Genomic DNA, 11,716 nt, shown 5'->3' with positions numbered 1-11,716 from the left:
ATATACATAATATACATTTTCACCTCTAAATTATGACAACACACTTGAACAGAAATTGTTTACAGATTCATAATATGTAAAATCTTGTAAATTAAGAATCATTTTTAGCACCAACTTTTGAAGCCATCTTAAGCTTTACAGATCAATGCTCGTTTTTCCTTTTTGCACTGATTGCATAGGATTTTGTTGTTACTATTATTGTCTGTAGTTCAAACTTGCAATCTCTGTTACAGATTGTTAATAATACATAAGACCTGTTTTCATTGAGGTTTAGTTAAAATATCTCCAATAATCTAGTCATAGCACATAACACCCAGTCACAGAATAACACCCACTTGCACTAGTGTCTTAATCCAATCATAGTACACTGCGAGGTCCAACAGAAGGGCTTTTAAGCCTATCATTCTAATAGTGATATAATAACTGTGAGCTGGCTCACTCATCCTCAGTCAACAGTACTTACTGTATGTTTGTATATTTACCTGAATGCAAATAACAATTTAAATAGATTAAACCAAAGCATGTGAGCAAGATTTAAACAGGAGGACGAAGTGCAATACAATGACATTTTGAAGGTTCAGTTGACTATTATTTTGACATTGTTAATTGACTTTTAGATAATTCTGCTCCTTTTTTGGTCCCAAAAACACTGGAATTGTAGTTTAAGTAATAGCATCCTCTTGTGGTCAAGTTAATTCTAACCTTTCAAAAACAAAAGCCATCATGTCTAAGTATAAGTCATATTTATCTTGTTTTGAGGACCTAAACGGAACACAGGCACTGTTGGTGAACAATTATTTTGTGTATACAATATTTATTTCAGTTAATTATTTGTCTTAAAATGCATCCAGGTGTTTTTGGTCCTTGGTCCTTTTTTGGTTCAACCTGTTATTTTTGAATTACAGTAGTGTTATTATTGTGTCATTGGTTCAATTGATAAATTTTATTCTAAACATTTTGTTGTGGATTTGTGTTCTGAAGTATTTGCTCAGATGCTATATATTTGCAACCACCACCTCCTGTATGTGACGTTTATAAAGAAAGAGTTTGAACTTCTCTCTGCAATTTTACTTCGACAGTTCATGTTTTATTATTTTATTGCATCACCACAATTTTATACTATTGCATATTTCCATTAAATTAAGGCATTTATCATATACATTCAGAAAAATAGAGAAGCGTCTTGTATAAAGAACATTGTAAATAATAAATAAGAATATGTAATAGTACCAAAGGCCAACATTCTGAATCCTTCTGAGATAAACTATACAAAATGTGATGTTAGTATTATTGCTTTGGAACTAGACATAAGAATAAAGCTACTTTGTTTAGTTTGCTTTGGCCATACAATAAATCGATGCAGCATAATATAGCTCACTCAGCTAAAAAAAATATGGCTATTCCGATACGCTTAAAGTGCAAGCCACAAAGGACGACCTTTTGCTTCATTTCAAATAGCTCAGTTGTACAGTATGTAAACCTTACCATTGTGCCATGATAATGGAATAGCTACTGCCAGGACTGAGAATTGATCTTTTTCTGATCATAACTGAAGTTGCCCCATGAGGTTTGTAAGGGAGGAAACGCTGTCCTTCAATTTCAAGTCCTCTTCTTCTCCCAGTGACACTCCAGCAAGACGTGTTGATCCATTTGCACCCAAAACACAAGGCAAACTCAGGAAGACTTCTGAAGCAATGCCGCCCCAGCCCTGAAGAGAAGACATACATCATACATGAAGCATATCGGGTATCAATATTTTTAGAGCGGAAATAATGAAACTTTTTGAGATCTACCAGGGCCAGTGTGGACACAGAGTGGGGCTTCATCAGATCCGTCAAAATGCTGTTTGTGATATCGGCAATGGACAGCCCCACAGACCACGAGCGCTGACCTTTACTCTTCATCATTTCAAAGCCTCTATAATTCCAATGTAAAATAAGTACATTAATTATGCTTATAGACCCTTGATATGTCAGAATGTTCATAATTGTGTAATAGAGGCGAATGGAGGCAAAAATAAATCAATTCCAATGATTTACTGCTAAATGCTAATGGATTGGAACAATGGAACAAAAACATGCAAGAATTTTGAATTTCCAAGGTAGAAATGTCAAAGTTTGCTTATCTATTACAATGATGAAAAAAAACAATAAAAGTTTGTTAAAAAAAAGTATAGTTTGTGTAATATATCTGTACATAATATATCTGGTCAACATTTTGTATTTGACCAGTAAACTTACCGTTAAACAAACCTTTGCCTTCATAATAAAAAATAGAATCTCCTACTAAATAAACAAATTGCACAATATGACAACCCCCCTTAATTTTTTTCACATGTGGCAATATTCTGAGGCTAATATTTCCGTTTCCGTTTCCCCATTGGAATCACATGATGTTCCTTTTGCCTCCAGTAGCCTCCATACCAGATATACAATTCTGTGTTTTGTGGATACTGTATATTAGTGAAAATGATCCCACTTTACCTGTCTAACAAAGGCTTGGTGGCACTGGATGCAGGTGCAATTTCAGGCCTGATGCTGGAGTTCAGGCTGGTATTACTCATCACAGGAACTGTAAAAAGTTATTCCACAAAAGATGTTTGACAGTTGTAGCAAAAACAACCAAAAACAAACAAACTGGAAGATATACCTTTGTTGTCTGAAAGCTCTCCTATGACCCATGCTTGTTTGTGAGTGTTGAGGTTGATATGTAAAATACGGCTGAGTCTCTCGGAGTCCAAGTTGCACCCGGCGCCAATCACTCGCGTTGGGGGAAAGCCACTTTGCCTCCAAACAACATGAGTCATTATATCCACTGAGGAACAAGACATTATGGATGTCAGTGGTAATTACACCCTTAGAAAAGATCTGATCATTATCTGATTACAGGGGTTATCAGATTAGTGAAATATAATGTAGAAATAGTTACATCTACAACAGTAATATGATTGTTTTGGCCAAGAACAATTACGGTATGCCAAAAAAAAAGGCAAATAATTGTGGCAAAGACAAAAATTGCAAGAGAAATATTAACAAAAGTTGTGTAATTTCTATTTTTGACTATTCCAATCATAATATTCAGATGAAATTATGGCATATGTAAAAAAAAAAGTGCTAAAACGTGCCTTGGTTGTGGTTGGAAGTAGAGCACAAAACAAGAATGGACCCGTGTTTGGAACATTTCACAAAACATTTCTATTCCTTTTGCTTTCAATCATCTCTTTTTGCAGCCCATTTAAAGATTTACACATGTCACCATCACTTTTATCATCAGGTTTATTTTGTGCATGTAAACCAACACCAGATCATACATCACATTATTGGGTTGTATGATATTCTAGTTTAGTTTTTTTTTCAGGCCATATATAAGAACCCACTGACCTGGCTGAGAAGCAACGACAATAACAGCATTGGGGCTCAGACGTGCCAGGTTTGGTATGATTCCTCTGCACATGTCAACATTGGTCTGCACCACCTTTACATAAGACTGGTCGCTGCTCCAGGCGTTTGCGGTCACCACCAAAACTCTGGAGCCAGCGGATGACGACAAATCTGAGAAGAGACAAAATGACGCTCACCTCCAGCACACTGCGGAACTACTGCGTCATGACGGCAGAACAATGTGGGATAAACGATCTCTTTTGTGAACGCTGACAACACATTCCTCAGCTGAGCACATGCGCTATGACTAAACAATCCACCATATTATAATGTCACATGTTCTGTCATACCTTTGGACACTTCCACATTTGGGACGCTGAAGATTTCAAGGTCCGTACTTCCCCCTTTGGTCGAACTTTCCGTACAATCAATGAAGACAAGTTTACCTACTTTACACTACAAACAGGGATCTCAAATGTGAATGTGTCACCAAATTAAATGTTTGTTTATTCAAGTCACTGAGTAAAAAGCTATTTACCTTTGCTACAATGCTCAGTAGTGATGCCATCCCCAAATCGCCTCCTCCAATAACTGTAACTTTATTATTGTGCTGATCGTGATTTCTGACGCTACCTAAAATCAAATGGTTTTGTTAAAACAGCTGGCTTCATTGACAAGACTTAACAATGTAAAACTTCCATATAATACCGTCATTGATTTGGAAATTTGAGACCATAGCCAGAAGCTCGTGCGGCTCTTTGTTGCTCTTAGAAGACAATGGCGGATCCTCTTCAAACTTAACAATCATTTCATTTAAGAGAAAAACTACTGAGGATTTGGGCTGTTGAAAAGCATAATTAGTTTGAACAAAGTGCTGACAGAATTGTGGTTCCATTGTAAAGAAGAAGAACATACATAATCCCAGTTGTGCAGTCCAGGCAGATGAATACGTCCTTTGGCATCCACATGTTTTCCTTCTCGAATAATCATATTAGATGTGGGTCTCAAGAAGCATATGGGAGGAGTGAAAGGGAAGGAATCTAATAGCCACAGCTGAACTGGGAAGTTGTACGAGCGCCCTTTAAAATAAGTCGTCGTCAGTATTTATGAGAGTGCACAAACATTACCGGTACACAAACCGTTCACTCTACCTTCATACTTGACAGGGACATTTCCGATCAGTTTCAGGAGATCTCTTTGGCTGCTGTCACTAAATGCTGACAGTTGTTTAAGAGAGAGTTAAGCACCACTTTATAATAACCACACTTCCACAAGCCTTGACAAAGCATGAACGCAGACTTAATGAACATTTGTTAAGTATGATTTAGGCTTGGTAACTATTGAATTAAGGTTGGTAACTATTGAATTAAGGAGTTGGAGTTAGGAGTTAAGGTATCAAGAAGTTAGTCTGACTCATTCCTAAACTATTTGTTCCATTATGAGTGAACTTAAGTCTTAGTTCGTGCTTTATTAAGGCTGTTAAAAGTGTAGTTATGATCAATTCTAATATGCAGAGCTGATATATAAATAAATGAAATATCAACAAATCTTACTGTAAGTGTCAGGAGAGGGTTTTATCTCTGGGTAGATACGGTGGATTTTCTGTAATTCTTCAATGGCAACATCATGGAATTTGTACTGATATTGCAGAAAATAGTTGACAAATGAATACACTTATATGTTCAAAGATTCAATTGCTGGTTTGCTTCGTTTAAAATGAGGGCACAAGGATGGTTTATCAATCACTTTTAATTATAGAAACCATTTAACTACATCATACAACATAAATATGGGTGTCACTCAGAAGCAACTGAACAAGTTATGCCAGTTGTATACATAACATATACAATAGAATAGCTTATTTTTCTACCTGAAATTTGCTGTGTGTCTGTTACTAACCTTGGAAAGAATTCGTTTTATTTTCTCCGAGCTGAGATCCATCTATTTGGGAGCCAGAAAAACGGATTGGAATATGTTTTAGAGTAGTTCCTTTGGTTTCAGCCTGACTAAACTAACTTCCGCAAAACACCAGCAGCAAGGACAAGACCACGCCCACTCTGAAGTACCCAAGTACGGCAAGCGTGAAGGGAAAAAGGAACACAAACTGAATCTCCTAAATATTTAGGCGTGGTCCTCCATAAAGAACTACCAACAAGCTTGAGGAAAAAAAATATCTTATCTCCACTATTAAGAAATGTCTTGAAAACTCAACTCTTATCTCATGCTTAAATCTAAGTCAAAGGATTGAAACTACAAATTATGTTTTGCACAGATTTCTTATTTGTGTGAAACTTTGTGTCACTCTTTCACAAAACATGTCAATATAATTCATTGAGGTTTGAGGTGGTGACGTGACAAAAATGGAAAAGTTCCATGTGTATGAACAGTATTGCAAGGCACTGTAATGATCAGATTTCTCGTGGACTGAAACGCTCAAAAATCTGATGATTGATGATTCAAATGATCTTTTACTGGGCTTGTAAATGTACCCAATGAAAAAAAAAGATTTACAAATAACTCAAATATCTCAGCTTTTTTCACAAAACTTATCAAAACACACAAACTGAAATATAATAACGTGCCAAACGTCTCATTGGGTGAAGACTTTTTATACAAAGTAATTTGTCTTTTTTTGTAAACTGACAGAACACACAAAATGAAAATAAATTAATAATCGCTTATATCTTGTTTAAATATTGTAATTATCTTGTAATGTTTGCATAATTAAAATGTATTGATAATAATTGAAAAATATGCAACAACGTCGTGTCAAAAATAGGTCGTCATTGCAGCAGACATTTGATGCCATGATCTAAAAATCACTTTTATATTAATCTGTACATCAGCGTGCAGCATAATTGACATTTGCACAACAGTCGGGAAGAAAAATAAATATGAGAACTGCCCTCGCCATATTTCTGCAAATACATTAGATGTTTGTTATGCCAAAATATTTGTCCAATGTGCCGACGTCCACACACTGTTGGTAGAGAAGCTTAAGACATAGTTCATGAAAACGAGGAAAGACCAGTGTCTGGGGTCATTATCTTCTTTGTTTTTTGGCATTTTTCATTTTCATTTTAATTTCCTCCTCTTCCTTTTTCTCCTCCTCGAGATCTTCCTGCACAGCCATCTTCAAGCTTATGTGGATAGAACAAGAACAAGGTAAATGTCAAAGAAATACATTTAAAGTAACTTAAGTAATCAGGCAGGGTATCACCTTCTGGCTTCCTCTTTTTGCATGTCTTTCCAACTGCTTTCCATAAACCGTAGAGCATAATCACTTTCATCTTTATATCTAAAAAGGAGATGATGAAGATTGAGAGAGAAATGGTGAAAACACAATGACAAGAATTCTAAGTATATTTCAATACTTACTTGTTTCGATCGTAGCCAAAAATTTGTTTAATGTGTCTGGAAATTTCGTCTTGTTCATCATCCCCGTCGTCAATAAAATCATCCATTTCAGAATCGTACTCGTCCTCGTCCTCCTCGTATTTCCTCTTGTATGCAGACGTAATAGGTGGCAGCGTTGGACCTGGAGGAACGGAACAGCAGCAAATAACCAGGGGTGGAAGTAACTAATTACAAATACTCACATTACTGAATTTGAGCAGATTTTTTGAGACGATTTTTAAACATGTACTTGAGTATAAATGTAGTCGTATAATTGTTAGTAGTACTTAGCTTATTTGTTTGTTCCTGTTTGAGCCCAGTCAGGCTTTTAGATAGGATTTGAAAACACCCCGTCCAAATTGGTACAGGGGCCGACTAGGCGAAATACGAGTAACTTCGGTATTCTCCGGATTCATAAAAAGTACTTAAAAAAGACGGCCGTCTATCTAAAAGCCTGAGCCCAGTTTATTCACGATCTTAACTTATCTAGCGTTTCCACCTGCCCTTCTTAGCTCAACTCGACCCAACCCCAATAAACGGATGTTTGTGTGTATTGATTTGTTGTAGACAGTTTCCATGGATACATTAGTTTGGTCCTGTTCTAGTCCTGTCCAGCCCATTAAGTTCTGGGTTTAATGGGTTGTTTGTGCAAGAGTGAACATGGTATTATGACAAGTCATTTTGCACAAGGCAAGTATTTTACCTGGAGGTCTCTGCTGCTGCGCCATTCCGGGCCTCTGCTGCTGCTGCGCCATTCCGGGCCTCTGCTGCTGCTGCGCCATTCCGGGCCTCTGCTGCTGCTGCGCCATTCCGGGCCTCTGCTGCTGCTGCGCCATTCCGGGCCTCTGCTGCTGCGCCATTCCGGGCCTCTGCTGCTGCGCCATTCCGGGCCTCTGCTGCTGCGCCATTCCGGGCCTCTGCTGCTGCGCCATTCCGGGCCTCTGCTGCTGCGCCATTCCGGGCCTCTGCGCCATTCCGGGCCTCTGCTGCTGCGCCATTCCGGGTCTCGATGGAGCACCTTTAGACCCCATCACATTCTTGGATGAAATGGTTTCAGATACAACAGTGCACTTGGGTGCCCCAGGTCCTCCACCAACACTGCCAGTCGCTCGCCCAGGATTTGGTCCCCCATAACTGGGTCGGTTTTGCCCAACAGTCGGTGTTCTGACCGCACTGGGACCAGGCCTAACGCCAGATTTAATTTGAGGTAGGCCTTGTGGATGATCTGGTTTTCTAGAGCTGCTTGACCCTGGTTTTGGTGTAACATTTGATTTTACAATGGCATTCATTCCTGGCCTTTGTGGTTCTCTTTTCTGTGGCAGATTTTTTTGGCTTGTTAAAGTTGAACTGGAAGGCCGATTGCCAGAAGAGCCCCCAGATTTTCCTTTAAGCAACAAGTCATCTTTTTTGGCAGGATGGTCATTTGAGACAGTTGATTTGTGGCTAGATGAAGATGGTTTGGTCCCCATTTGTTTAGTGGAAATTTGAGAATGTGTAGGCTTTGATGGCATTTTACTGTTAGTGGAACTAGATGAACCTGGTATGACTCTGTCTTTTACTTTATGTGACGAGTTGAGTTTATCTCTGTCATTAACACTTGATTTTGAAGAAGAGTTTGTTTTATTATTTTTTTCTTGCCTTTGCAAATGCTTGTCTGTACTGCCAGACATTATTTGCTTCTGTATTTTATTATGTTTTTCATGGGTTTTAGAGGAACTTGAGCTAGATGTAGACGTCCCCTCTTTTACAGACCTCTCTCCCTTCACATATATTTTTTTAGCTTTGCGTTCAAGTTCTATTTCCTTTTTTTCATCTGCTGTGCGTAGCCTTTCTTCCTTTATTACAATCTTGGGTTTCAACTCAATGGGTTCAAACTGTTTTTTTTCTGCAAGCTTAAGTAATTCTGCAAAGTTTAATGGAGAAGATTTAGGTGCCGCACTTTTTTTCACTGAGGACTTAAAACTGCTATTAGTCAAAGTGTTTTTTTGTGGCTCCTGCTCTTCTTCAGAGTCACTTTGCTCATATTCATAATTGTCTTCATCATCCTCGGGGTCAATTGCACCATTTCTAAATGTATCTGAAGATCTCATTTCTTCCATTTCTTGCTTCGATCTTCTTTTTTTAGGGAGGTCCACAATCGGGATACCATTGTAACCTTTGAAATTGTCCTTAGTTCTGGAAGCCATAGCTCGGGCTTTGCGGTCCGATTTCAACTCAACCCTTTTGGCCAGGAGTTCTTCTTTCTGTTTCTTCATTTCTATAACTGAGGGACATACAATGAAATAATCATTAGGGTTTGCCATACAATTTAATCCTTAATACCAAATTAACTATAAAGTGCTCTTACCTTTCAGTTTATCATCTATTTTTTGCTTCTTCAGGAGGGCTTGTATAGCAGCAGCGCTGACACCCTTAGACTTGGGGTCTTTCTTTGGTGGCCCAGTTTGTAAACTGTATCTTTTCTGGTAATTGAAAGATATTTGAGAGATAAAAAAATGCAATAATATTGAATACGCTTCATGGAGAAAACATTTAAATGAGACGTTTTGTTGTGACATTTGATTGTAAGAAACACATGTGCAGCCTAAGTCCAAATTTAGCTTGTAGGCTTTGGGATTGTTAGCACTTAGCAGCAGTTTACGTTCACAATTCAAAAGATGTGATCTATAGGCAATTTACAACATCAATATTGAAGTTTATCTTACCTGTACATTACTGCCGCCCCGGTTTTGAGTAGCAATAGATAAAACATTGTCAAAGTCCATCATTTTGGCTGCCGATGTCATCCCCGCCTGGCAGGTTGCTACAAAGTTCCAGTGTGTTTGCTTTAGTAACAGTTTAATAAAGGATCGGCCCTCAAACAAAATCTTAAAACTGCCACGTCTGTCCTCTTTTTGGAAATCCCAAAATGACGGAAACCGCCGTTAAATGATAGTTGCTCTACAACTGTGTGCGTTTACAGGGTTAGCATTGTTAGCCACTGTCACTAAGCCATCAAGAAAGAGTGGAGAGGACGACGACACCGCAAAAGATGGAAGTAATAGCCATTAAACTAGCCATCAAAGTATGTTCTTTAAGAGAAAAAAGGTCAAGAAAGACAACTCAATCGGCAACAGCGACAATTAGGGGGAAAATAGTGATCCAAGAAGCTACAGAGGAAGTGAGGGGGATGATTGAACTGCACTTCCGCCTTAGCAAAGAAATAATAATAATGGAAATGAAAAATGTTTTATATAATGGTATAAAACAAACGAAAACGAATGGCACATAGCATAGAACATAATTGCTCAAAATATTTCATGTATATGTATTTTGTACTTTCTACGTGACCCTTGAGAAAGCTCACCACGTGGTGTCGCTGTTTTCTTGAATCAGACTGACAGTTTCACTAGAAGTTTCCACGTTCCTGATTTTGATTAAATTACTGCGTTAGCGCTGTAGTGACTTATATTTGATACGTTTAATATTTTAACATAATTATGAATGCAATACGTACCCTGTAAATGCAACCTTCAACATTCATCAATATTCCAATTATTTTTAAATTAGTTAAAATTTGATTTATTTAGATTAAGAATTTAACTGTATTCACCCTCCACAACATCTTCAACACTCTGCATTGTCCATCATGTTTCCTTTACACATTGCCAGAATGAGAAAGGGGTTTGTTGCCATTGTCAGTGAACATAATTCACAAACTAGCTTGCTTTGGAATGCAGGTGAAACATAGATATTAAGATAACCTTTATTTGCCCCACAATGGGGAAATTCCACTATTGCAACACAGATTAGGCACGTATAATAATAAAAACAGATAACTTAAACTTTTAAACTTATAATCTTAATAGTAATAACACTCTTATTTACAACTGTTATATGGACAGAAATATTGCACCAGGATGATTGACATTGTGTCACAGTATTGCACATGAGTATAACAGTATTGCACATGATTATGAAAGCTGTATGACACGTGTTCAGGGCTAACAATGTTCGTTGTAGAGTCTGACAGCAGCAGAAGGAAAGACCTGGTATGTGAAAAGTCTCCTTCACAGTTTGTCACTGAAGCTGCTCAGACAGAGTGTCCTGCAGGGGGCGACACTCATGAGCACAGCCCAGGACGGAGCTGCACTTCTTGATAACTTTGTCCAGTTTCTACCTCTCCTCTGTGATGCTGCTAATCCAGCAAACCACACCGTACAGGAGGGCTCGTAGAAGGTCCTCACTCCAAAGACCAGAGTCTCCTCAGGAGGTGGTGTTATGAGTCCAGTCCAGTTTGTGGTTCAGATGAACACCCAGGTACTTCTATGGGTCCACTCTCTCAATGTCCCTTCCCTGGATGTTCACTGGTGAGGGGGCCACCCTGTCCTTGGTCTTCCCCGCGTTGATTACGGGGTGGTTCTGCTGACACCAGTCTACAAAGAACAATGTATGATAATAATATTAATAACAATAATAATAATAATGATGATGATAATAATACAAATAATAAAAGCAAACTGTATGAAATATGGAATGCATACAATTTTAGAATTGCTAATACAATTAAATCAAATAGACTTGGGCTGAATATGCAAACAATTTACAGATAGTGCAAAAAAAAGAAACAATGACGCAACGAATGGTCATTGGTTTGAGTGTAGTCTTCTGCATCCTTCCAAATAAATGCAGTATTTTAGCATAGTTATAAATGCAATACTTTGAGAACAATTTCATCTGTTTTATCTATTCTGGATTTTAAATAACCACACAATTTACTGGCGTTATTCTTCAATATTCTTTCATATGTAAATAAAGGCCATCTGCTTTAAAACGTAAACACAATCTGACTCCTCCTATCGGGGCGTCTCTGCTGTTTGGTTCTGCCCATTCCCCACAATCCTCCGCTCTGATTGGTCAACACTAAGAGCATTGACCACGTTCCAGACAGTTGGCACCGC

At 38.1% G+C, this 11,716-nt stretch overlaps 2 protein-coding genes across 2 annotated transcripts; both read right to left on the bottom strand.

The window, feature by feature from the left end:
* Positions 1–1,079: 1,079 nt before the first annotated feature.
* uevld (UEV and lactate/malate dehyrogenase domains) lies at positions 1,080–5,436 on the bottom strand. The gene is made up of 12 exons (XM_072434650.1): positions 5,280–5,436; positions 4,934–5,018; positions 4,532–4,597; positions 4,296–4,459; positions 4,089–4,221; positions 3,919–4,013; positions 3,731–3,836; positions 3,381–3,551; positions 2,650–2,814; positions 2,484–2,571; positions 1,794–1,917; positions 1,080–1,708 (listed from the first exon to the last, which is right to left on the bottom strand). The coding sequence occupies exons 1-12, from the start codon at positions 5,319–5,321 to the stop codon at positions 1,544–1,546; spliced, it is 1,404 nt and encodes a 467-aa protein (XP_072290751.1). The 5' UTR covers positions 5,322–5,436; the 3' UTR covers positions 1,080–1,543.
* A 520-nt stretch (positions 5,437–5,956) lies between these two features.
* Positions 5,957–9,949, bottom strand: spty2d1 (SPT2 chromatin protein domain containing 1). Its single transcript, XM_072435632.1, has 7 exons — positions 9,482–9,949; positions 9,124–9,238; positions 7,480–9,039; positions 7,126–7,151; positions 6,759–6,961; positions 6,601–6,678; positions 5,957–6,520 (listed from the first exon to the last, which is right to left on the bottom strand). Exons 1-7 carry the CDS (start codon positions 9,560–9,562, stop codon positions 6,424–6,426), a joined length of 2,160 nt encoding a protein of 719 aa, XP_072291733.1. The 5' UTR covers positions 9,563–9,949; the 3' UTR covers positions 5,957–6,423.
* Positions 9,950–11,716: the final 1,767 nt, after the last annotated feature.

This window comes from Eucyclogobius newberryi, unplaced genomic scaffold, assembly GCF_026437365.1.
Source record: "Eucyclogobius newberryi isolate DKJ021-1_F unplaced genomic scaffold, fEucNew1.0.hap1 SCAF_7, whole genome shotgun sequence".
Taxonomy (NCBI): domain Eukaryota; kingdom Metazoa; phylum Chordata; class Actinopteri; order Gobiiformes; family Gobiidae; genus Eucyclogobius; species Eucyclogobius newberryi.
Note: the sequence above shows the minus strand (reverse complement) of the source record. Positions and strands in the feature narration are given on the sequence as shown.

What these genes read in the sequence shown, in the direction of transcription:
- uevld (XM_072434650.1), bottom strand. Translation starts at nt 5,321, where the DNA reads ATGGATCTCAGCTCGGAGAAAATAAAACGAATTCTTTCCAAG. An exon ending in TAAAACGAATTCTTTCCAAG is followed by an intron (nt 5,019 to 5,279) that starts GTTAGTAACAGA and finishes CTGCAATATCAG; the next exon opens with TACAAATTCCATGATGTTGC. An exon ending in TGTCGTTGCTTCTCAGCCAG is followed by an intron (nt 2,815 to 3,380) that starts GTCAGTGGGTTC and finishes CTTGTTCCTCAG; the next exon opens with TGGATATAATGACTCATGTT.
- spty2d1 (XM_072435632.1), bottom strand. Translation starts at nt 9,562, where the DNA reads ATGACATCGGCAGCCAAAATGATGGACTTTGACAATGTTTTATCTATT. An exon ending in GCAGCAGCAGAGACCTCCAG is followed by an intron (nt 7,152 to 7,479) that starts GTAAAATACTTG and finishes TATTTCGCCTAG; the next exon opens with TCGGCCCCTGTACCAATTTG. An exon ending in CCTGTACCAATTTGGACGGG is followed by an intron (nt 6,962 to 7,125) that starts GTGTTTTCAAAT and finishes ATTTGTAATTAG; the next exon opens with TTACTTCCACCCCTGGTTAT.